We start from the raw sequence: 25,031 nt of genomic DNA, 5'->3' as shown, positions 1-25,031 counted from the left end.
CAAAATCCCACATAAACATTTTAACTCTGAATTTTATTACATACAAATCTGCTATATTTTTTACATGCCAGCTCCTGAGCAAAATTTGAATCCTCACACACCCAGGTGGAGAAAATGATATTATACAAAGATGATCATAGTTTAATTAAGAGACCAGCAATTGAAGATTAAATATTTTTTCACTGGCTAATGTTGGGTTTACAGCACGCAGGTTTTTCACCTTTTTTTCATTTTGTTTACCCGCAATGATTTTAGATCTACAGCAGAGGTCACCGTTGAGGGACCCAGTGTCACTGGTGTCGTCAGTTTGTGTAATGTGTCAATACGCTCCTTAAGGTATCATTAACCCATGATGTCATCGTTCCTGTTGGGTTGGGGCACAGATCCCAGAACATGGCTCTCGACAAGCCCACAATGCACAGCAGTCCAGATGAGCCGAGGAAAAGCAAAAAAAAAAAGGGCCTGAGAAGTTTGTCAGGGAATCCTTTCATACTTCCTGAAAGTACTTCAATCAACAATACGTCACAACATTTAAACGTTACGTTGTTGAAGGATTTCTTCAGCTTGTCCTGTTTGAGCTGAGAAAAGAAACCCACGCAAAATGAATTTGTGACAACTCTGAGATGGTGTCGTCACGGGAACGAAGGCCAAATGTGAGGCTGCACAGAATCACATAATACAAATAGAATAATAATACAAACCCCAACACCGAACTTTGTTTAAATATTTTCAAGCATATATTTTTTAAATAGCTTCTTCTTAAAAAAAAAAAAATCTTAGACAATCAACAAATCTTTGTTGCAGCACAGACTCCGCCCCTGAACGCTCCGGCGCTAGATCTCGGCCCTACTGAAGGGTCACTGGCAGGGTCATTGTCGTCATGGGTTTCATTTGCACAAAGAGATGCAGTCCTGGCATTTATTCCTGTTGAAATGTTTTTATTGTGGATTCTGTAAACATCAAAAAGTGGTAGAAGATGAGCGGCCTTTTATTGTTACAATCAGCATCCAACATGTAATTTAAAAAAAAGAGAAACTTGAACATTTATACACCGTCAATAAATATTGATTTTTTTCTCTCCCAGTTCCTGCTGTTATAATTCATCCCCTCTGTGGTTTTCAGGTCGGACTTTCTCTGTTGGTCCTGGAATGAGGGCAGAGTGGGAAAAATGAAAACAGTGTGTGTTTATATGCACACGCACACGCACACGCACGCGCGCGTGCACATTTGTATTATGTGCATAAATATACATACACATGTATTAGGGATCGACAGATCGGCCGATGAGAGATCAATATAAAACTGGCTTATTGTGGCTCAGATGCAGTCGCTACTCTGTATCCAGCATTGTCCCACCCACAGCACCATCTGATTGGCCCATTTAGCCATGGCACGGGTAAAACAGCCTATCAGCAGTGAGCTGTGCATGCGGGGGGAGGGGGGGCTCCATGGACACAGAATGATTTGCGAGTGAAGAAACTCCTGTCTGTCTCAAACAGCTCTGCGTGCATGAGCGCAGCTGCGTGCACGTTTGCCCTCTGTGACATCACAGGTTTCTTCCAGACTTGTTTCAGCAGGTCAAAATAAGAGCGCACATTTCAAAATAAACGTCAAGCAGCTGCGCTGCGTTTACGCTGCCAGTCTACAATCGCAATAACGACAATACGACACCGACTTTCCACCGAAAAGCGAGCTGAGAAACAGAAAGGTTCATGAATTAAGATCCCAGCTGTCCGGACAGCAGCCGTTTTACACACAACATACTTCAAAAGCGAAAGCTGCCACCGAGGCATCGTTCCGTCACGTCATCATTAATATCAAGAAGTCCTTCCAAACCTGATGCAATTACAAAAACATGTTCAGTTAATTCAGTTGTGTTGTTCAATATTAGCTCATGCGGGTACGCAGGGTACATCAGCATACATTGTACATAAAGAATCCTCAATATATTTGAAAATACTTCTATGTTTAGCATGTTTTAGTGGGTAGATCTTTGTGACTTGGTCATTTTAAAAGCTTGCATGCTGAAAAAGTGTGGGCAGTGGCACCCCTGGTGTGTATATATATATATATATATTATGACAAGCCATTTAGGAAAATTATATATATATATTAAAGGCAAAATTTGAAAATATGGACCGACCACTTATATATGGACCGAAGAAAATGAACCCTTCGTCTCACTCCTGTATTAAAGTGATCCCTGACTGTTCGACAAATCGGTCTAAAAACACAAGAATATACCTCTACTACATAAATACATCATCTACCCCCTTCTAGATACCATTCACCCACATTTATCAATAATAATAATAATGCATTGATTTTATATCGCGCTTTTGTGGGTACTCAAAGACGCTTCACATGGTATTACATTATTCATGTGAGGTGACAGGGTGAGGCTGCCAATCTCAGCCATCAGTCCTCCTGACCCCACCGACATTCACTCGCTCACTCATTCACACAGCAATGTGGGTGAAGCGTCTTGCCTAAGGACACAACAACAGTGCACACATGTGCCCGAGCCGGGAATCGAACCGCCAACCTCTCGATCTTAGGACGACACGCTCAACCACCGTCGCCCCAGTCGCCTCAAGTCCGAATGACATCCTGCTGTCATGCTGTGAATCAGGGAGTCGACGTCACGCTGACCGTCGCTCCACTTCGGAACCGGTACCCAAATGAGGTCAAATGAGGTCAAATGATGACTCTGACCCGGAGACACAACTGCTCAAGCTCACCGCAGGTGCTGCAGCGAATTATAGATTGGAGGACAAAACCCCCAATCGAGAAATGAGAGTCTATACTGCTACTTTCAGCTGATTTCATTCAGACTCACACCTCACTGAGAATAAAGGAAGGCCAACATCTCACGACATGAAGCTGGTAAATATGAAGATAAACGTCTAACCCACAATGACCTGCAGGAAAAGAGGAATAAAAACATTGCTATGTTGTGTAAAATGAACAAAATGTTCCATCATCAGGACACAACTAGATTAAACTGTTAATTGTTTGAAGTCCATTAAATTGATGTGCCGCAGAGAATTGATTTGTCAGTAGGGTGTCATCCTCTGTATCTTAGCAGCTTTAGGTGTGCAGCTTAAATTACCAGGGTTAGGGTAGCAACCTTGCTCACTTCCTCTGGAAAACATAAAGTACACACTACATTTTTCTACATGTCTGGTCTAATACAGGACTGAATCCATCTCTAAAGTTCACCATCATTTGTAACAGGTATGGCAGACCAACCTGTGGTTTTTTCCTCTGGAGGCTGTGATTGGTTGTCTGAGGCTGTGCGTACACCGTTGTTATCAGGGGGTGGGGCTTCACTTGGCTGCAAATCCTCTGGGCTTTCTGCATTTCAATATAAAGACAAAAGTTATTTAGGATTGATTAACTATATATACGTCCAAACCGTGTTTTCGCGCGTGGGGGTCAGACCTCTCCTAGACTGTAATGGCATCCTCCACCCATTGGGGGCAGTGCTGCTGTTTTTGGGTTAGGACAGAGAGAGGAGGAGGGATAACGGCTATGAGCTGCTGAAACGGTGGAGTTTGAGTCACGGAACCGAGAAGAAAGTAACTATTTCTGTTTATTTCTGTCTATTTTCAAAACCAAGCCGACGATCCCGGTGAAATCACAGAGCTGAAGGGTCTAGCCGGCAGGGGTGTCCAAACTGTTCCTTGGGGGGCCGAGACACTCCAGGTTTCCTTTCCCACCATCTCTCCAGCAGCTGATCCCTAATGAGCTCCTTCTCTCAAGTTCAAGGAGGTGTTGATCATCAGAATCACCTGCTTTAGTAACCGGCTGGAAGGAAACCCTGCAGCGTCTCGGCCCTTCCTGGACCCGTTTGGACACCCCTGGCTCTAGCGCTACCGAAGCGGACCGACACTCAATAAATACTAGAGTTAAAGTCATTGTGACCAGCTGGAAATGTGTGTGTACAAAAAGCTCTTTTTCTCCGTCTTCTTTTGGAGAACGCTGATTTTGGTTCTCCAAATAACTCCAGAAGGGAAAACTGTAGGAACACGCTTTGTTTTTCTGATGAAAGCTGAGACCTTAATCTTTCATTCGTTGTCTGCATAGTCATAGTACATAATGTTCTGTGCCGGTACTCAGCAGTACTGACCGTTCTGTGCGTCTGTGCTCTCTTCTGATGTGCTGTTGGCCTCACTGCTTTTATCAGAGCTGGTGCTGTTAGCTTTGACCTTTGCCTTTGGCTTGGCAAACTTGGCTTTGTTGAGCAAGTAGTTGACCTCTCGATCGAGCAGAGCCAGCTTTGCCTCAATGTCTTTGGACAGGAGGATCGGTCGCTCCGTGGGAGAGTGTTTCTCTTGTTCTGCTACTGTGTCGTTCTTCCACACCTGGAGAGTGTTTCAAAGGTGAAACATCAATATCACACATAGTAGAACGATTCAACCTGTGAACAAATACAGGTTCTGTGGCTCTGGAAGGACCGACTTCCAGCTTGACCTCCCCAACACCGGCCACTCTCATGTCCTCCCTCACTACGTCCATGTCTCTTCTCCTGGGTCGTCCTCTAGTCCTGTCCTTTGCATCGTCCTCCCCAACACCGGCCACTCTCATGTCCTCCCTCACTACGTCCATGTCTCTTCTCCTGGGTCGTCCTCTAGTCCTGTCCTTTGCATCGTCCTCCCCAACACCAGCCACTCTCATGTCCTCCCTCACTACGTCCATGTCTCTTCTCCTGGGTCGTCCTCTAGCCCTGTCCTTCGCATCGTCCTCCCCAACACCAGCCACTCTCATGTCCTCCCTCACTACGTCCATGTCTCTTCTCCTGGGTCGTCCTCTAGTCCTGTCCTTTGCATCGTCCTCCCCAACACCGGCCACTCTCATGTCCTCCCTCACTACGTCCATGTCTCTTCTCCTGGGTCGTCCTCTAGTCCTGTCCTCTGCATCGTCCTCCCCAACACCAGCCACCCTCATGTCCTCCCTCACTACGTCCATGTCTCTTCTCCTGGGTCGTCCTCTAGTCCTGTCCTCTGCATCGTCCTCCCCAACACCAGCCACTCTCATGTCCTCCCTCACTACGTCCATGTCTCTTCTCCTGGGTCGTCCTCAGTCCTGTTCCCTGCAGTTCTGTCCTCAGAATCCTTCTCCCGATACAGTCCCCGTCTCTCCTCTGGTCAGCTCAGTTTGTAACTGCGTAGCTGTGAGTGGATTCGTTTACCTGTCTCTGCATTCGCCTCGTCACCACAGCCTGCTACTCCACTGCAGTCTACAACGTTCACTGGGAGGATCCACATGTGGTCTGTGCTAATCTGGATCTTCTTATTGGTCCTTGATCAACGTGTGGCACGCTTATTTCATTCTATGGCTGCTGAGTTTCTCCCGCCCTGCTCCTACCTGTCTGTGCTGCCGCTGGCTGCGCTGTACCTGTACCTGTACCTGTACCTGTACCTGTACCTGTACCCGGACTTCGCTCTCCTGCCTCGCCGGCAATACATCCAACGTGGGTCCCGGTGGACTCCACGTTCATTAACTCATCGATCTGTCAATCATAACGTGCTAGCCTCCATGGCTAGGTCGGTTAGCGCTCCTGTCAAACCAGTCCACTCTGTTGTCAACTTCTGTCTGCTGAACATCCGCCCCCTCACGGCAAGGGTCATCTCATCCAGGATCTCCTCCCTGACTAAGTCTAACTGGATTCCGACAATATTAAAGGACATACCCTGGATCTAAGTTGTTGCTCTGGCCTCACCCCATCCAACTGTTGAACTCCCCTAACTGATCATTTCCTCGCCTCATTCAACGTTTCACTCTGCCTCTCCTCTATAATGGCTTCTTGCCAATTCAGTTTTTAAAATATACAAGAAAAAAACAACAATATATATATTTTTTTCAACGAACCCCACTTTGGGTACCCCTGGATTAGATCGTTGTCAATAGTCCCATCTGCTCTAGCTCGAGCAAATAAACATGTCACATCTTGACTAGCATAAAACTTGTATTTGGCGCTCAAGGCAATCACTTTCTTGCAAAACTCACCAGTTCTCTGAGCAATCAAACAATTCACACGACAGAGAATACCGAGTATTTCGTGCTTCTTTGAATATAGAGCTCGAAATTGACATCCATTCATAAGCGGTCATGAGACGCGCACATTTTTGGAGGCACGTACCGTATTTTCCGCACTATAAGGCGCACCCAAAAGTCTTCTAATTTTCCCAAAACTTGACCGTGCGCCTTTTATGTGGATCAACACGATAATGGCGGCCACCGCAGTGTTGTGAGATGCGTCTGTGTTGGGATCGGAGCTCAGTGTGTGTGTCCGGCTGGGGTGTGCGCCCCTCAGCAACGAGCAGGCTAGCTAGGTACATGGATCGGCGAGCAAGGCAGAGAAATCTACAAGACGTTGACCTGAGCCGACGGTGAAAAGGAGGATCCTTCTAAGGACAAGTTTGCAAGCGAACTGCGTGGGAACGGTGGACGACCGAAGGCAAACACGCGTTCACGAAGACGGGGGGACGGCGCCGGCGACATAACGCCACAATCTGCCAATGGATCGTGGATGCCTGGGCTGATACATCGGTATCGACCGTGGTCCGAGCTTTCACAAAGGCAGGAATTGTCACTGAACGGACAACGGCGACTTTGACGGGACCGGGACTGGATGCCGTACTCGCCCAGCTGTTCAACTCGGACACTGAAGAGGAAGAATTTGAGGGATCTCCCGAACGAGTTTACAACTGAACAAGGCTGGGATGTATTGTGAATACGGACATTAACGTTTGAACAACGGTGAGTTCTTGTTATATTGTTACCTCGGGGGAAAAGAATAAAACAGCTGTTCATGTAGCTTTGAACTGTGACTAATGGAGTTGGAAAGGCGGCGCAAATACCGGTAAGAACTACCGGTACCGGTACCGTGTGAATGCACTTGTTCTGGGAGTGAACAGAGTTGTCAGAATGTTGGTTTATATTTTGACTGACTGAATCATCTGACTGTTTTGTTGACATTCCCTTTAGTGCGGCTCCACTTAGTGGATGCATAACACAACTGCAGCCACTATAGAAGCTTCTATTCCATGCGCCTTATAACGCGGTGCGCCTTATATGTGGACAAAGTCCTAAAATAGGCCACTCATTGAAGGTGCGCCGAATGGTGCGGAAAATACGTAAATATGCGAGTTGACAGACATAACCCAGGATGAAACGAGGTTTGAGCTTGCGCAAAGAGATCTTATCCAACGTTTATCTCAGTTACAAGGCTCTCTTCCTAGGACATGTTGGATCCAGCATCCACAACTAGAACTATGGAGCAATGGGGCTCTGGCTCTGCAGCTTCAATTACTTTTAAATTAATAAAGTAAAGTAAAAAAAATCAAAACCTACCATTGTCTCATTGATCACTTTTTCTAACAGATTCATTTCAACTTCAGTGAAGATTTGGTCATCCTCTGGAATTATTCTTGCACTCCTATGAAAGAACAAAAAAATTAAAGCCGCAAGCGGCGTTGTAGGCCCTCGCCGGCCGACAGGCCGTTGAGCTGACCCGCCGACGCACGCCGCTTTCGTCCTGAGTGCTTCACAAGTGTCTAGATTTGAGCTGCATTAGTCGCTCACACTTCAGTCTTTAACTGTTTTGGGGTAATATGGGACAGTTTGGCCATTGCCACGGCAACACCGTAAAAACAACAACATGGTTACGATTGTGATTTTTGATCGGGACCACATGAGGGAATTTTCTGGAAATTCTCAATCATTTCTGGCAAACTATTTTTTAAATTCCCATTCAATTTTTCTTATTGTCTTGTAGGGGGTGCTGTAAGGCCGATTGTCAAAGTTTCCCTTTTAAAGTGTCCAGGTGGGAAGGGTCAATAAGGGTTTAAAATTTGGTTTGGATTGGAGTGTGTGTGTGCAAACGGGAGCAATGTTTGGTGTACGAAAACGCTCTAAATTCTACATCAAGTTTGGAGCTTCGTCGCACGGAAACAATATAACTTTTTTTCTGAGTATGCGATTACCACACAAAATACATTTTCGGAATGGTCCTGACGAGGGCTACGCGTCTGTCGGGCCTAATTAGCAAATAGAAATGCTTCTCACCCCTCCCTTTTGAACACTCACCTCAAGAAGAAGTTGGAGGTGTTGAGCATGCTGTCTAGTGCAGCCAGGCGGCCGGGCCACTTGCGTCGCTCCTCCACCCTGAAGAACATATCCTTGCACAGGCTCTTGAGCTGAGACAGCTCCTCTCTGAGCTGCTTGGTGGTGGCAGCGTAGCCGTCCTCGTCCATCCACTCAGACACCGCTCTCAGTTTGGCAGCGATCTGCTCCCCCTCTTCCTCTGACACCACCAGCTGGTAATCCTGTTGGTATAGTTTGTCCTGCAGAAACATTGGGTTGTATTTCTGAGTGGTATAGGCGATGTCATTATATCGTACAATACTTTCAGATAGGTTGTGTTTTTATATTTAATTACATCTAACGTTGTCTTGTATTCCTTCTACTCACTGGTAACTCCTGTTCCTATTCTCGTGGCTACAGAAATGGGGCCAGATGAAATTTAGAAGCTTCTATGACTTACCTGTGTCTCAAATACAAAGGCTTCCAGGGTGTTCAGAGTCTTTTCCCTTTCCTGTTTGGCCACATCTCTGTCTGTTAAATCCTGCAACCTGGAGCGGAACATGGTTACTTTAGAGAACCAAACTACCGACTTGATGAACTTTAGCTGATGGGAAGTCAATAGCGGTGATTTACTTCTTCTTTGACGACGCAAGATCATCTGCAGTGAGGTCGAGGACGTCATTAACGATGAGTTCCACAGGGATCTCTTCTGAGATCTTACTCTTTTTGGGGGTTTTTTGCTTTTCCGCAAGCTTCTCTGCCTCCACATTTCCAGATTTATCACCATTGTTTTTCTCCTTAGCAGCAGAAATATGAGTAAATGCATTAACAAGGCTGTAGAGGTTCATCGCTGATGCATATAAATGTTAACTGTGAAGGCAGACATTCTAAACCAGGGGTGGGCAAACATTTCTACTCTCGGGCCACAATGGGTTCTAAAATTTGACATTTGAGGGATTGGGCCAGGAACAGATGGACGGAGTGTGTGTGAACTAATATAAATGACATGTAAAAGCCATTACAGGAAAGGATGTGTAGCATTAATGAATGAGGTTTAATTATAATACAATTTAATTTAATTATATAATTTGGACAAGTTGGGCAGAACCGGAATAAAGAGCCCAACGGGCCTTAGTTTGCCCATGCCTGCTCTAACCAGCACTACATGAAACAGATCCAACCTTGTCATCCGTTTTGACATCAGCCTTGTCCTGGTTTCTCTCTTCACCTTCCCTTTTCTCTGAATCGTCCTGCTTGTCCGTGGTCGCTTCATTTGTCTGGCCCTCTTCTGTCATATTCTCATCCTTGGAATCCTTTCCAGACTCTGGAGGTACTTCCTCCTCATCCTGGAAAGCAAAAATCAGGAAGTGTCACCCAATTGTCATGTGAACAAGTTTGATCAGTTACAGATAAGCTTGAGTGGACGAGCACTGCAAAGTGGGTTAAGAAGCTGCAGCATATATTGAAATAAGTACCTGGACAGGTTCTGTTATATTTGGGCCAGTTTCTGATGATCCTCCTCCAAACAAGGTGGAAATGGTGTTACCTAGTTCTGAAAGACAGGAATCATGAGTGTACAGGCTATAAGTTATACTGCATGAACTTTACACCCTTCTAATCAATACATGTTCTCGGAGATGGTACAAGAAAACCATCAGAATAGCAGTTGATCATTGAATTGGACTGATCCTATACCCTGAATCCTGGACAGGTCAAAGAGGAACACCAGCATACACACGTCTATAAACCCATAACCGTAAACACAGCTCTCTTTCTCCATCTAGAGGCGACAGAGATAAACACACGGATAACGCAGGCAGGCTGGAACGGGGGGGGAAACTATCAGGTGTGCTCTGTGATAGGACGAAGGGACAGGTCTACAAGACAGTGGTGAGGACAGCATGATGGACGGCTTAGAGACAGTGGTGAGGACAGCCATGATGGACGGCTTAGAGACAGTGGTGAGGACAGCCATGATGGACGGCTTAGAGACAGTGGTGAGGACAGCCATGATGGACGGCTTAGAGACAGTGGTGAGGACAGCCATGATGGACGGCTGAGAGACAGTGGTGAGGACAGACATGATGGACGGCTTAGAGACAGTGGTGAGGACAGCCATGATGGACGGCTTAGAGACAGTGGTGAGGACAGCCATGATGGACGGCTGAGAGACAGTGGTGAGGACAGCCATGATGGACGGCTTAGAGACAGTGGTGAGGACAGCCATGATGGACGGCTCAGAGACAGTGGTGAGGACAGACATGATGGACGGCTTAGAGACAGTGGTGAGGACAGCCACAATGGACGGCTTAGAGACAGTGGTGAGGACAGCCATGATGGACGGCTTAGAGACAGTGGTGAAGACAGCCATGATGGACGGCTCAGAGACAGTGGTGAAGACAGCCACGATGGACGGCTTAGAGACAGTGGTGAGGACAGCCATGATGGACGGCTTAGAGACAGTGGTGAGGACAGCCATGATGGACGGCTCAGAGACAGTGGTGAGGACAGCCATGATGGACGGCTTAGAGACAGTGGTGAGGACAGCCATGATGGACGGCTTAGAGACAGTGGTGAGGACAGCCATGATGGACGGCTTAGAGACAGTGGTGAGGACAGCCATGATGGACGGCTTAGAGACAGTGGTGAGGACAGACATGATGGACGGCTTAGAGACAGTGGTGAGGACAGACATGATGGACGGCTTAGAGACAGTGGTGAGGACAGACATGATGGACGGCTTAGAGACAGTGGTGAGGACAGCCATGATGGACGGTTTAGAGACAGTGGTGAGGACAGCCATGATGGACGGCTTAGAGACAGTGGTGAGGACAGACATGATGGACGGCTTAGAGACAGTGGTGAGGACAGACATGATGGACGGCTTAGAGACAGTGGTGAGGACAGACATGATGGACGGCTTAGAGGTTGGAGGAGGTTGGTTTGCTGTGGCGACCCCTCGGGGGACAAGACGAAAGTCCAGTAGTAGTCGTAGTAGTCGTAGTAGTCGTAGTAGTACGGGAAATTGCTTCCCCCCCACTCGGTACACAAACACTACACACGTGCAGGAGAGAGACGATGGAGTGCACGGGCAAACCAAGTAGCAGCGCCGAGGGAGCAACTTCTGCGGGTTCAGTGCCTTGGCTCAGGGGCACCTCAGCAACCCTCTCCAACGGTCCGTCCAGGTTCCACACCAGCCCCCCCCTCCCTCCAGTCTCCAAGCCACTGGACGCAGCCACTGCCGCGCCCCAAACAATTATTATCTGTCCACCTTTTTACGGTCCCTGAACCACTAGCCGTTTTATTCCCACCCCCCCACCCTTACTCTCCTTCTGGAAATGGAGCCCTCCACCCCTCAGTATAAACCTACTCGTTAATGTGGATTCCTCTTCTTTCTCCTCCTCAATCATTTCAAAGACAGATTCCACCTGTGAATGGAAATTTATATTATTTTGACTGATAAAAAAATTACAACAACCTGACTCATATTTTGTGTTCTAAATTAATGTAATTAAAGACACGCAAATGAAGGCGGAGTCTACCCCAGTAGGTTCAGTTTGAGTCGACCTGCGTGAAAAAAGGTCACTTTGTGTCGTGTTTTTTCACATTTATTATTTTGAGCTCTTAGGCCTGGATCCAAAGAAAGGCAGGAGTAAGACGCCTGGCAAAGGAATGAGGAAAGCAGTGAGAAGAACAACCGTCGAATTGAAGAAGGAAATATTTGACAAATATGAAAATGGCGTCCGTGTCTGGGATCTTGCTGTGCTTTAAAGGTATGGAGAAATGAATGATTTACACTTTTAAGGAAACTGCACGCAAGAGAAGGAAGACCCCTAGAAGGACCGTTACCCAGTGATTTTATGGACTTAGACACAAAGGAAGAACCTTTCCCCCCCCCCCCCCCTCCCGACACCGCAGCCTTGTGTTAAACTCACTTTTATTATGCTTCGTTTCTCGTAATATTTACATTTTATGTGTTATCTGTGCAGTCAGGGCCGTCAACAGACTTGCTGGGGCCCGGGACAAGCAGGAGCCATATGCCCCCCCCATCAAAAAATGCTCCATGATATCTCGCCATTCGTTTAAATCAGACAGCCACATAGCAGAAATGTGAAAATTACTCTTAATGGCAAAAACTGAAGTATAAAAGAACATTACAAGAACTTCACAACCAATTTCAATTAAATTGAACACAAATTTTACTGATCACAAACAGCTGACTACTCATAAAGACCGCAATCACCTGCTGGGTAATATAATGCTAATTCTCACATTAGTTTAGCAGGACACATTTCAGCCTTCTCTCTTCATTAAAGTCATCAAATTAACAATTCACACTCCACAAAATCACAGTGGTGAGGCCATGCGTCTCGCTTTCCTGATTGCAGGGTCATTAATAATGTCACTGAAATGGAGTCTTTGAACGAGCTCTCTCTCAATGGTCAACATGGCTAAACTGTTAGCCTGCCCTGGGACAGGTGGAGCGCAGGTCGTCTTTAATTATCTTCATTTTCCTGAAGGGACGCTCTCCCCCAGCTACAGTCACTGGAAAGGACGAGCCAACATTAAAGCCGCAAGCGGCGTTGTAGGCCCTCGCCGGCCGACAGGCCGTTGAGCTGACCCGCCGACGCACGCCGCTTTTGTCCTGAGTGCTTCACAAGTGTTTAGATTTGAGCTGCATGAGTAGCTCACAGTTTAGTCAAATCGTTATTTGGATTATGGCCATCTGCCGTCAGGAGTTTCAATCCAATATGGCCGCCTTCCTGTGTGTCCGGGGGCGTGGCCATAATATTTTTTTTTTTGCCCTGACATGACGCATGTCTGTACCGAATTTCGTGGCTGTCTGACAAAATTTGCGTCGGACCCCTCCCCATAGGAGGGGTTGCCATCGCCACGGCAACACCGTAAAAACAACAACATGGTTACGTTTGTGTTTTTTGATCGGGACCACATGAGGGAATTTTCTGGAAAATTTCAATCATTTCTGGCAAACTATCTTTTAAATTCCCATTCAATTTTTGTTATCGTTCTCTAGGGGGCGCTGTAAGGCCGATTGTCAAAGTTTCCCTTTTAAAGTGTCCAGAAGTGTTTAAAATCTGGTTTGGATTGGAGTGTGTGAGAGCTGCGCTCATCAACTTGTCGTCTTCTGCGTTGCAAAAGCAATAGCCCCGCCCCTTACGCCTAGGATAGGCGCTCGGGCCTAAAAAGAAGAATAAAGAATTTTTGCAAAAACAATATAACTTTTTTTCTGAGTATGCAATTATTACACAAAATACATTTTCCGAATGGTCTAGACGAGGGCTACGCGTCTGTGGGGGCACACAGACACACACAAACACGAGTTGACTCGCTGTGCTCGTCAACTCGTGTTTGTGTGTGTCTGTATGTGTGTTGTTTAGTGTCGGGGTGTGTGTGCTGTTGAGTGTCGTGGGTGTGGGCGTGGGCGTGTTGGTCGCCTGCTAGCTTACCAGCCATCACAAGTGTTAGCGGCTAGCTTACCAGCCATCACCAGTGTTAGCGGCTAGCTTACTTCCGATTCGGCTACTCCTCAATCTGGGGCCCATGACCCACCTTCTTCCTGGACATTTTGCTAGCCTAAAATGGCTCAGGGTAGAAGACAGGGTTAAACAACTCAAAATGGGATTGGCATTTAAAATAGTCAATGCAGCTCTGCCCTCAGTCCCCTCAATCCCTGCATACCTGAATAAACACCTCCACAGATTTAGTGACACCCACAGCCACAACACTAGAGGGAGCTCAAACAACAACCTGATTACCCCCTCCTACAGGACTAACATGGGTAAATCATCTTTTTACAATACTGCCCCCCAAGGGTGGAACTGTTTGACTCCTGCCCTCAAAACATGCACCTCTTTGGCCTCCTTCAAAACGGCCCTAAAAATACACCTTTCAGGGGGACAGAAACGGAGATAGTCATCACGACTCTCTCCGGATCAAACCCCCCCCTCCTTTTTTGTCCACCTACGTCGCACATATTAATTGCTTTAGTAATTTATTGTAATTTATTGCAATTTATGTAATCTATTGTCATTCATTGTCATTTTGCATCAGTGGTGTGATTTATTTTAGATTGTTAGTTTGCATCGGCGGTGTAAAATCATTTTATTTTTGTTTTTCTAATGTTACGTTGCATCAATTGAGTTATTGAATATTGGTTTTAGTTTTATTTGTATTGTTAAATGTCGATGATTTATGTACGAAGGACTTTCAACGGAAAAAAGACCGCAAGGGCTTTTTAGAAATGCTCCTCTGAGACAGGATGTTTGACTTTATTTGTACTGTAATACATGCTACTGTGTGACTGTACTTGTACTGTAATACATGCTACTGTGTGACTGTACTTGTACTGTAATACATGCTACTGTGTGACTGTACTTGTACTGTAATACATGCTACTGCTTGACTGTACTTGTACTGTATTACATGCTACTGTTTACTGTACTTGTACTGTAATACATGCTACTGTGTGACTGTACTTGTACTGTAATACATGCTACTGTTTACTGTACTTGTACTGTAATACATGCTACTGTGTGACTGTACTTGTACTGTAATACATGCTACTGTTTACTGTACTTGTACTGTAATACATGCTACTGTGTGACTGTACTTGTACTGTAATACATGCTACTGTGTGACTGTACTTGTACTGTAATACATGCTACTGCTTGACTGTACTTGTACTGTATTACATGCTACTGTTTACTGTACTTGTACTGTAATACATGCTACTGTGTGACTGTACTTGTACTGTAATACATGCTACTGTGTGACTGTACTTGTACTGTAATACATGCTACTGCTTGACTGTACTTGTACTGTATTACATGCTACTGTTTACTGTACTTGTACTGTAATACATGCTACTGTTTACTGTACTTGTACTGTAATACATGCTACTGTGTGACTGTACTTGTACTCTAACATTCTATCTAATAAATATATTCATTCATTCATCCGTCATCGGTGCTAGCGGCTAGCTTAGCACCATCACCGGACTCCACGTCCAGCCCTGCTGCTGTTTTAATTCCGTTTTAAAAACGTCCTCATTAATTCTTTCACCGTGACCTGTGATCTTCCTCTTTTCTTTTTCTCCCTTCTTTTCTGTGCACCAGATTTGTGGCGACTAGCCATTTTTGTTTTGCCTATAAAATATGCTTTTTTATGATTATGCAAAACAGCAAATTCCCCACTGCTGTGCACGTAGCCGGAGCGCGCCAGAGAGGGGTCAAACCATTTTCTTCAAAGACGGGGGTAGATGGAAAACATTTACAAAAATTAGAGTTTTAATTGTTACATACATTTTGAGTTAAAAATTAAGTTTAATGTTATCGTCAATGATTTCATAAAAAATAATGGGCGAATATTAGTTAAATAAATTAAGGGTCACTCATGGGCCCCCATGGTCCTGAGGCCCGGGACAACACCCGGTTGCCCCCCCCCACTTCGACGGGCCTGCACATAGTTACATAATATAACTGTAGGCATTTCAATGGGAATTAATATAGCTTACATTATTTCTTATGGGAGGTTTTTTGGTTTTTGAACAATATTACAGACTGAATTATGTTCGAGAGCCGAGGTTCCACTGTATATATTGTCTAACACACTCTACTAGGTTAAAAACATGATTCTTAATTACATCTCAACACGACTTGAGTGATATTAATAGTTTGTAATAAATACACAAACTGTTGCTGTCATATGTACCGTACGTTTTGGACCATAACGCACACTTAAAATCCTTTAATTTGCTAAAAAGATAGACTGAGCCTTATAACACGGTGCACGTTATGTATTAATTCTGGTTTTGCTTACTGACCTCGAACCGGTTTTTGTTGTGGTACACGGCGCTCAAAAATCGTTCAAAATGGCATACCTGTCAACTCATAAGGTTTCGTACGGGAAAACCGGGGAAACGTTTAAAACGAAGCCGCTGCTACCAGTTAGCAAACGTACATCTCCGTCAAAACACGCACCGCCGGCACACGCAGACAGGTTGAGTGATACGTACCGGTGCTGTCCTTCACCATAGTATTATAGTCAGGAGCCTCGCGGAGTGACACGTACCGGTGCTGTGCTTCAACATAGTATTATAGTCAGGAGCCTCGCGGAGTGATACGTACCGGTGCTGTCCTTCAACATAGTATTATAGTCAGGAGCCTCGCGGAGTGACACGTACCGATGCTGTCCTTCACCATAGTATTATAGTCAGGAGCCTCGCGGAGTGACACGTACCGGTGCTGTCCTTCAACATAGTATTATAGTCAGGAGCCTCGCGGAGTGATACGTACCGGTGCTGTCCTTCAACATAGTATTATAGTCAGGCCCCTCGCGGAGTGATACGTACCGGTGCTGTGCTTCACCATAGTATTATAGTCAGGAGCCTCGCGGAGTGATACGTACCGGTGCTGTGCTTCACCATAGTATTATAGTCAGGAGCCTCGCGGAGTGATACGTACCGGTGCTGTGCTTCACCATAGTATTATAGTCAGGAGCCTCGCGGAGTGATGCGTACCGATGCTGTCCTTCACCATAGTATTATAGTCAGGAGCCTCGCGGAGTGATACGTACCGGTGCTGTCCTTCATCATAGTATTATGGTCAGGAGCCTCTCAGAGTGATACGTACTGGTGCTGTCCTTCATCATAGTATTATGGTCAGGAGCCTCTCAGAGTGATACGTACCGGTGCTGTCCTTCATCATAGTATTATGGTCAGGAGCCTCTCGGAGTGATACAAGCCGGTGCTGTCCTTCAATATAGTATTATGGTCAGGAGCCTCTCAGAGTGATACGTACCGGTGCTGTCCTTCATCATAGTATTATGGTCAGGAGCCTCTCGGAGTGATACGTACCGGTGCTGTGCTTCACCATAGTATTATAGTCAGGAGCCTCTCGGAGTGATACGTACCGGTGCTGTGCTTCACCATAGTATTATAGTCAGGAGCCTGGCGGAGTGATACGTACCGGTGCTGTCCTTCACCATAGTATTATAGTCAGGAGCCGGTGCTGTGCTTCAACATAATAGTGTTGGAGGAAGAGCGAGGTTGAAGTTGCATGCCTTTGGGGCACCATGTTAAAACACTCAACACCGTCACTGAAGTCCCGATAGCGGATAACGACTTCCCTACGAAGGAGCGCAGTTGTAACGATTTGTGTGTAAGGCTCTCAATAAATCGCATGTTCTGTTTCAGAATTCATCTCTCTGACTGTCTGCACTGCAAAAGTCCCGGCTCGCCACAGAAATGACACCGGCAAAGAGACGTGCTTTGAAGAGACGAAGCCATTCCTAACGCAAAGCTATCAGTCTACTGCGTAGTTACTAGATCATGGGAACGGCTGCGAGATAATTCAGCATTAACGAATCAATGGTACGGAAGTGGAGGAAACAAGAAGACGACCTGCGCCAAGTAAAGAAGACCAAACAGAGTTCCCGAGCAAACAACACGAGATGGCCACGGTTAGAGGCCAAAATTGAACAGAGAACAGCAAGCAGAAGCATCTCTACAGTCTCTATTGGACTCGAGGCAATAGCGGTAGCACCTGACATGAAGATCACGGCATGCACGCCCATCTCACCGATACTCTAAAAACACGGGTGAAGCAAACCATTCCCAGTGGATTAACCAAAGAACTTCAACAGCAGGTCGTTCAAAGTTCAATTGTGATGACAGAAGGCGACCACACATTCACCAAGACAGAGAGGCTACGCGGGCGAGTTACGCCGCTATCTGCCAATGGATCGTGGATGCCTGGGCTAAGACCGGAATCATCACTGAACAGCAACGAGACCGACTCGGATAATGACGAGAGGGATCCGGGTACGCTTGGTGCCGAAATCACCCAACTGTTCAACTCAGACACCGAAGGTGAAGAATTGGATGGATTTGCGATAAACTGAGTATAACCAGGTACGCGTTACGTATGAAAATAGACCCGTCCATTGATGTTGCACCTTATAATCAGGTGCGCTTTATGGTCCAAAAAATACTGTATTGGAAATATAAATCTAAATTCACCAGACATGTTTTTCACTTTCCAGAGTGGTATCAGTTATAAACAGTTATGTTTGACAAACAACACCTGTCTGAATGGCCTAACAAATATGCATATATGCAATATATTTATGATGGGTTCTTTCAAATCAACTGCCTCCAGTCGAAGTTCAAGTCAAGCCAACTTTGTAACTATAGTTTAGCTTGAGTAAATCCATGTGACTTGAGTCACTCAGATAAAACCTTAAATGTGAAACAGTGTAGATGTAGAGAGCATCACTGACTTGGTCCAACAGGAGTACTCCACTTTCATCCATGTTAAAATGGGCCTTGATGCCTTTAAACTCTGCATCGCTGTGTTTCTGAAAGCTGCTGCCAACTCCAGACAGTTTCACGGTGGTCAGATTCAGAGAGCCAAAAACACTGTAACACACATCCCAGAAAGAGAGAAGAGCAGTTTCACATTTAGGGAACACAATATGCTGAAAACAGATTCTGAAAGATCATCGCTATAGTCTTAGGAATTCAGTTTTGTCATCGTCAGCCTTTGACGATGACTATCAAGCCAGAAATGGCATTAATATATTAATATTGCTGTAGCAATTGTGCAGCTTCCTCCAAGTATCAAATAACATATGAGACGATATGTAACCTGATGTCGTCCTGACTCAGGAAGCTGAGGTCACCGTAGTTGATGTCAAAAGCAAAGTCATCATTATAGCGATTAAATGTAATGACTTTGCGCTGGGGGTAGGGGGCCATCCTCTGGAAGAGAATGCGTTTGTTGCGTTTTATGGTTTTGGTGCCCTCTTCTTCCACCTCACGGGTGAACTCCACCTAAACGAAATAACCAATGCATGAATATATATATAGTCTCACTTTCTCTCTTCAAAAGTATACACATGGGAGATATGGCACAAAAAACACTACCATCAGTTTCTCACCAAAGATAACCATTCCACTACTAAGCAGAAGTGATTTTCTAAAGGCATGTTAATGAAATAAACTTCATGCAGAATAAGGCAGGGACAAACTGGCACAAACCTGGATCGGGAAGACGGCTGCATCTCGTATGAAGAAGGGTTTGACCTTAAAGGCTTTGCTGAGCGCTGCAGCCTGGTAAACAGCACCCATGGCAGCAGCCTCATCTGCATTGATGTTCTTCCCCAACTCCTCTCTGCACAGAGGACACAATTATAACTGGATGTATATATCCAGGCAAACCTGAAATGTCACATTACTCTATGGAATACAAGGGGTGTCAAATCAGCGCAATCATTGTGATTAATTAATTAGTCATATTTAGCGTGTTATGATTTTAATCGCGTTAATCTAATTTTTAATCTCTAACTTTACTGCTTCTGTATTGCCTTTTTATAAAATCAGTTTTTATGCGTTGGCATTTAATGCTTGAGTTGTTTGGAGTAGAACAGTCAGCGACACCCTGAAGTGGACACTGACTAACGTTAACAGCAAAGCCGCTAGAACCTCAGCAAAGCTCTTTACCAAGCTTTTTTTGTCCACCTACGTTGTATCGTTTTGCATCCGTGGAGTAATTTATTTGTGTTTTATTATTTTGCATCAATTGAGTAATTTAATATTAGTTTTATTTGTATTGTTAAATGTCGATGATTTATGTACGAAGGATTTTCAACGGAAACAAGACCGCAAGAAATGCTCCTCTGAGACAGGATGTTTGACTGTATTTGTACTGTAATACATGCTAATGTTTGACTGTACTTGTACTGTAATACATGCTACTGTTTGACTGTACTTGTACTGTAATACACACTACTGTGTGACTGTACTTGTACTGTAATACATGCTACTGTTTGACTGTACTTGTACTGTAATACATGCTACTGTGTGACTGTACTTGTACTGTAATACATGCTACTGTGTGACTGTAATTGTACTGTAATACATGCTACTGTGTCACTGTACTTGTACTGTAATACATGCTACTGTTTGACTGTACTTGTACTGTAATACATGCTACTGTTTGACTGTACTTGTACTGTAATACACACTACTGTGTGACTGTACTTGTACTGTAATACATGCTACTGTTTGACTGTACTTGTACTGTAATACATGCCACTGTGTGGCCGTACTTGTACTGTAATACATGCTACTGTGTGACTGTACTTGTACTCTAACATTCTATCTAATAAATATATTCATCATCATCATCATCATCAGGAGACACCCCGTGTCTGATGAGTCTATTATTTTTGATTATCTGAAGCAGAGGAAAGGCAACAAGTTCAGTGTTCAATACTTGTATTGCTCAGAAAAGTGTTTTTTGATGTGTTAACGTGCAGCACCTGATGTTTTATTTTATTTTCTAATTATTTATTTGGAGATTAACAGAGCCCAGCAATACTCCCCATGGTGGTGGAAGCTAAATGTTGCTGGTAGCACTTGGGACTAGAATCAGAATCAGTTTACTGCCAGTGAGGGTTCAGACTAGGAATGTTTCTCTGTGAAGTCGTGCTACGTGTAACAGTAATGACTAAATACAGAAAACATACAAGTACACACACGTCACAAAACAGCAGCATCAGGAGTGGATACACAGATGTGTATTAGCAGCAGTAGAACTAGCGTAATCACGCAGAGCAAATGGAACAGTGCAAGTTGTCAGTTATGAAATGTTCAGGAGTCCGGGACAGAATTATTAAGTGTTCATGAGTCTTACAGTCGAGGGTAAGAAACTGTTCTTGTGGCGGGAGGTTCTGGTCCGGATGGACCGTAGCCTCCTGCCTGAGGGGAGAGGGTCAAAGAGTCCGTGTCCAGGGTGAGAAGGGTCGGCTGTGATCCGACCTGCACGCCTCCGAGTCCTGGAGACATGCAGGTCCTGGAGCGATGGCAGCTTGCAGCCGATCACCTTCTCCGCAGCACGTACAATGCGCTGCAGTCTGTGTCTGTCCCTGGTGGTGGCGCCAGCGTACCACACGGTGATGGAGGAGGTGAGGACGGACTCCACGATGGAGGTGTAGAACTGCACCAACATCTGGGTTGGCAGCTTGAGTTTCCTCAGCTGCCGCAGGAAGTACATCCTCTGCTGAGCCTTCTTGATGAGGGAGCTGATGGTCGGCTCCCACTTGAGGTCCCGGTGGTGCCCAGGAAGCAGAAAGAGTCCACGATGGAGATGGGGGTAGGGGAGTCTGTGAGGGAGAGGGGGGGCGGTGGGGCTGTGACTTTCCTGAAGTCCACGATCATCTCCACTGTTTTCTGGCTGTTCAGCTCCAGGTTGTTGCTGCTACACCAGGACACCAGCCGGTCCACCTCCCTCCTATAGGCAGACTCATCACCGTCCGAGATGAGCCCGATGAGGGTGGTGTCCGCAAACTTAATCAGTTTGACGGACTGATGGCTGGAGGTGCAGCAGTTGGTGTACAGGGAGAAGAGCCAGGGGGAAAGTACACAGCCCTGGGGGGATCCGGTGCTGATAGTCAGGGTGTCCGAGACCGTAGACCCCAGCCCCACATGCTGCCTCCGCTCCGTCAGGAAGTCGATGATCCACCAGCAGAGGGAGTCGGGCACGTCGAGCTGGAGCAGCTTGTCCTGGAGCAGTCCCGGGAGGACGGTGTTGAACGCAGAGCTGAAGTCCACAAACAGGATCCTGGCGTAGGTTCCTGGGGAGTCCAGATGCTGCAGGATGAAGTGGAGGGCCAGATTGACTGCGTCGTCTACAGACCTGTTGGCTCGGTAGGCGAACTGCAGCGGGTCCAGGAGGGGGGCGGGGAGGGTCTTCAGGTGGTGGAGAACCAGGCGCTCAAAAGACTTCCTGACTACAGATGTCAGCGCTATCGGTCTGTAGTCATTAAGTCCTGTGGTCCTTGTCTTCTTGGGGACAGGAACAATGGTGGAGGACTTGAAGCAGGCTGGAACATGACAGGACTCCAGGGAGGTGTTAAAGATGTCTGTGAAGACTGGAGTCAGCTCACTGGGACAGTGTTTCAGGGTGGGGGGGGGAACATTGTCCGGCCCCGCAGCTTTACGGGGGTTCAGCTTTGTGAACTGTCTGTGCACATCCTGCTCATGGATGCAGAGGACAGTGGGCGTGGGGGGGAGAGTCTGTGGAGGCATTTGGCGGTTTGCCCTCCATGTTGTGGGTGGAGGAGGGGGTGACTGAAGGGTCCGGAGGGGTGTGGGGGGCTGGTTGGTCAAAGCAGAAGTAGTGCATATTTAGACGCTGGGCAAGCGGCAGGTCGTTCAGAGCTCGGGGGGCTTTGGGCTTGTCGTTGGTAATGCCCCCCCCCCCTCCAAACTGCTGCAGGGTCGTTGGCAGAGAACTGCTGCTGGAGTCTGCGTGAATATACTGATTCAGCGTTCTTCAGCTCCCTGCTAAACCTGTACTTCACCTCCTTGTAGCTGTCTCTGTCTCACGTCTGATCTGGCTGAGCTTGTCGTTGGCGTAACTCACCCTGGTGCGCGTTGGTACAATGTGCTCCTCATTGTAGCTGATCCATGAGGTCACCGTGTCCGTGTCCTCGTCCAGGTTATCCGTAGCAGCCCTAAATATGTCCCAGTCTGTCGTCTCCAAACATGAGCGGAGCTCCTCAACAGCCTCACCAGTCCAGATCTTGGATGTGCTTGCTACTGGTTTAGCAAGCTTCAGTCTCTGTCTGCTGGGATGAGGTGGATGACCACGTGGTCTGATAGTCCGAGGGCAGCATGTGGTACAGCGCGATAGGCCCCGCCCACCGTCGTGTAGCAATGGTCCAGCGTGTTCTCCTCTCTGGTGGGGCATTTCATAAACTGTCTGTATTTGGGAAGTTCCTGGCTCAGATTTCCCTTGTTAAAGTCACCAAGAACAATAACAAGAGAATCAGGGAAAGTCCGCTCCAAACATAAAATCTTTTCCGCGAGTGCACGTTGAGCAGCGGGTCACGATCCGCGCGTAAGAGGCGGAAATCCTCCAGCTGCAGCGCGCTGTCCGGGATCTGTGCGCTGAGCCACGTCTCCGTAAAGCACAAAACACAAGAGGAGGAAAAGTCCTTATTTCTCCTCATCAGCAGCAGGACCAGCTCGTCCAGCTTGGTGCTGAGAGAACGGACGTTGGAGAGGAATATTCCAGGTAAAGGCGTGCGAGATCCGCGCCTGCGGAGTCGGACGAGAGCGCCGGCACGCTTCCCTCTTCTCCGGCGTCTCACTCGTTTCACCAAAACATGAACTAATTCTGCAGCAGAAACTAAAAAAATGGGTAAAAGGTCCGTGGGAGTCGATCTAAAGTTTAGAAGCTCTGCACGGGTGTAAGAGCACGCAGACGCACAATTCACGTTAAAAAACAGACAACACAGAACGCACGAGAGCACCAGGGCGACCGTAGGAGGCGCCATCCAGAAGACTAGTCACAAATACAGCAGAATGCAAATGTCTGGACAGCATCTGTTCAAGTCTGTTAAAAACAATCAATAACTTTATAAATATACTTTTTGTTAAATATCAATCTATTGATCTGACATAATAATGTAATGAATTTAAATGAATATACATCAAGTTGAGGGCTTTTCCCAGAAATGTTTCAGTAAGATTAGTTTAGTTTACTGTTTGTTTCAAGCAGAATAAAAAATAAAATTAAAATAAATACCTTTTTGCGTACAAGAAACCATATTTCGGCAAAATAAATCCCAGATCATAATTAATGAATTGCTTGACAATATGAAATACACTTAATTAGTTATACAACAGTTGTGTTCATTAAATTTCGCCAATTAGTTGAATGGGGGCAGTGAGTGGCTGGCATTTACTTCCTGACAGCGTTGAGCAGGACCTCCTGAACTTTAGGGACACGGGTGGATCCACCAACCAAAATCACCTGCTCAATTTCATCCTGTTGGAGAGAGGGAGGAAGAGAGAGAGAGTGAGAGAGGTACCTCTTATAAGTATGTAGGAACAGTGTTCAATTCCCAGCTCAAGTTCGATTTAAACGCAGAGAACATTGTTAAACATGGTCAACAAAGAATCTACTGAACCAACTCGGACACTGATGAGGAATAAACTGACAAAGTGAGCTTTGCGTGTTTCTGTCACGCGTTTACAACTGAACAAGGCTGGGATGTATTGTGAATACGGACATTAACGTTTGAACAACGGTGAGTTATTATATTGTTATTATATTGGGGGGGAAAAAATAAAACAGCTGTTCATGTAGCTTTGAACTGTGACTAATGGAGTTGGAAAGGCGGCGCAAATACCGGTAAGAGCTACCGGTACCGTGTTGTGAATACACTTGTCCTGGGAGTGAACAGAGTTGTCAGAACGTTGGTTTATATTTTATTAATAAAGTTTGACTAACTGAATTATCTGACCGCAACTGCAGCCACTACAGTAGTTTCTATTCCATGCGTGGGGGGGCAGCAGCCCAACCAGGGAAGCCCAGACTTCCCTCTAACCGGCCGCTTCTTCCAGCTCTTCCGAGCGGACCCCAGAGGCGTTCCCAGGCCAGAGACAGTCTCTCCAGCGTGTCCTGGGTCTTCCCCGTGGTCTCCTCCCGGTGGGACGTGCCCTGAACACCTCACCAGGGAGGCGTTCAGGAGGCATCCTAAATAGATGCCCGAGCCACGTCATCGAGCTCCTCCTCCAGAATGCCTTGCGACGTAAACATTGACGGGCCCCAAACAAAAATAAATATCTGTGCCAGTCTTTGGTCAAAATAGCAACTGCACGACAGCGTCCGTCTTTCCTGTCTCAAACAGCTTTGCTAGAAAAGCCTCTGAAAACGAAACCAAGTTCGCAATGAATCTTGTGCACGTTCGCCCTCTGTGACATCACAGGGGGAGAGATTTCTGCCAGACGCGTTTCAGTAGGTGATTAAAGAACTACGCAGGATTGACTTACTGTAATGGTTTATTTTGCCATTTTGGGGTTGATAAGGACCCAAAACAACCATAATAGTGTAGAAACAAGCGAGTGC

General features: G+C 46.2%; 1 protein-coding gene across 1 annotated transcript in view; it reads right to left on the bottom strand.

Annotated features, from left to right (window-relative positions):
• Positions 1 to 808: 808 nt before the first annotated feature.
• The window catches only part of hyou1 (hypoxia up-regulated 1), a 46,389-nt gene continuing 22,166 nt past the window's right edge, over positions 809 to 25,031 (bottom strand). The window contains exons 11-24 of the mRNA XM_068744199.1: positions 23,866 to 23,948; positions 19,151 to 19,283; positions 18,759 to 18,943; positions 18,391 to 18,529; positions 11,462 to 11,519; positions 9,567 to 9,643; positions 9,273 to 9,437; positions 8,725 to 8,888; positions 8,552 to 8,639; positions 8,095 to 8,351; positions 7,360 to 7,444; positions 4,133 to 4,367; positions 3,253 to 3,357; positions 809 to 1,143 (exon numbers count right to left, since the gene is read on the bottom strand). Coding sequence (XP_068600300.1) covers positions 1,094 to 1,143; positions 3,253 to 3,357; positions 4,133 to 4,367; positions 7,360 to 7,444; positions 8,095 to 8,351; positions 8,552 to 8,639; positions 8,725 to 8,888; positions 9,273 to 9,437; positions 9,567 to 9,643; positions 11,462 to 11,519; positions 18,391 to 18,529; positions 18,759 to 18,943; positions 19,151 to 19,283; positions 23,866 to 23,948 — 1,824 coding nt within the window. The 3' untranslated portion in view covers positions 809 to 1,093. The remainder of the gene's footprint in view (positions 1,144 to 3,252; positions 3,358 to 4,132; positions 4,368 to 7,359; positions 7,445 to 8,094; positions 8,352 to 8,551; positions 8,640 to 8,724; positions 8,889 to 9,272; positions 9,438 to 9,566; positions 9,644 to 11,461; positions 11,520 to 18,390; positions 18,530 to 18,758; positions 18,944 to 19,150; positions 19,284 to 23,865; positions 23,949 to 25,031) is intronic.

Source organism: Brachionichthys hirsutus, chromosome 10 (assembly GCF_040956055.1).
Source record: "Brachionichthys hirsutus isolate HB-005 chromosome 10, CSIRO-AGI_Bhir_v1, whole genome shotgun sequence".
Lineage (NCBI taxonomy): Eukaryota > Metazoa > Chordata > Actinopteri > Lophiiformes > Brachionichthyidae > Brachionichthys > Brachionichthys hirsutus.
This window is presented reverse-complemented; position numbering and strand designations above follow the sequence as displayed.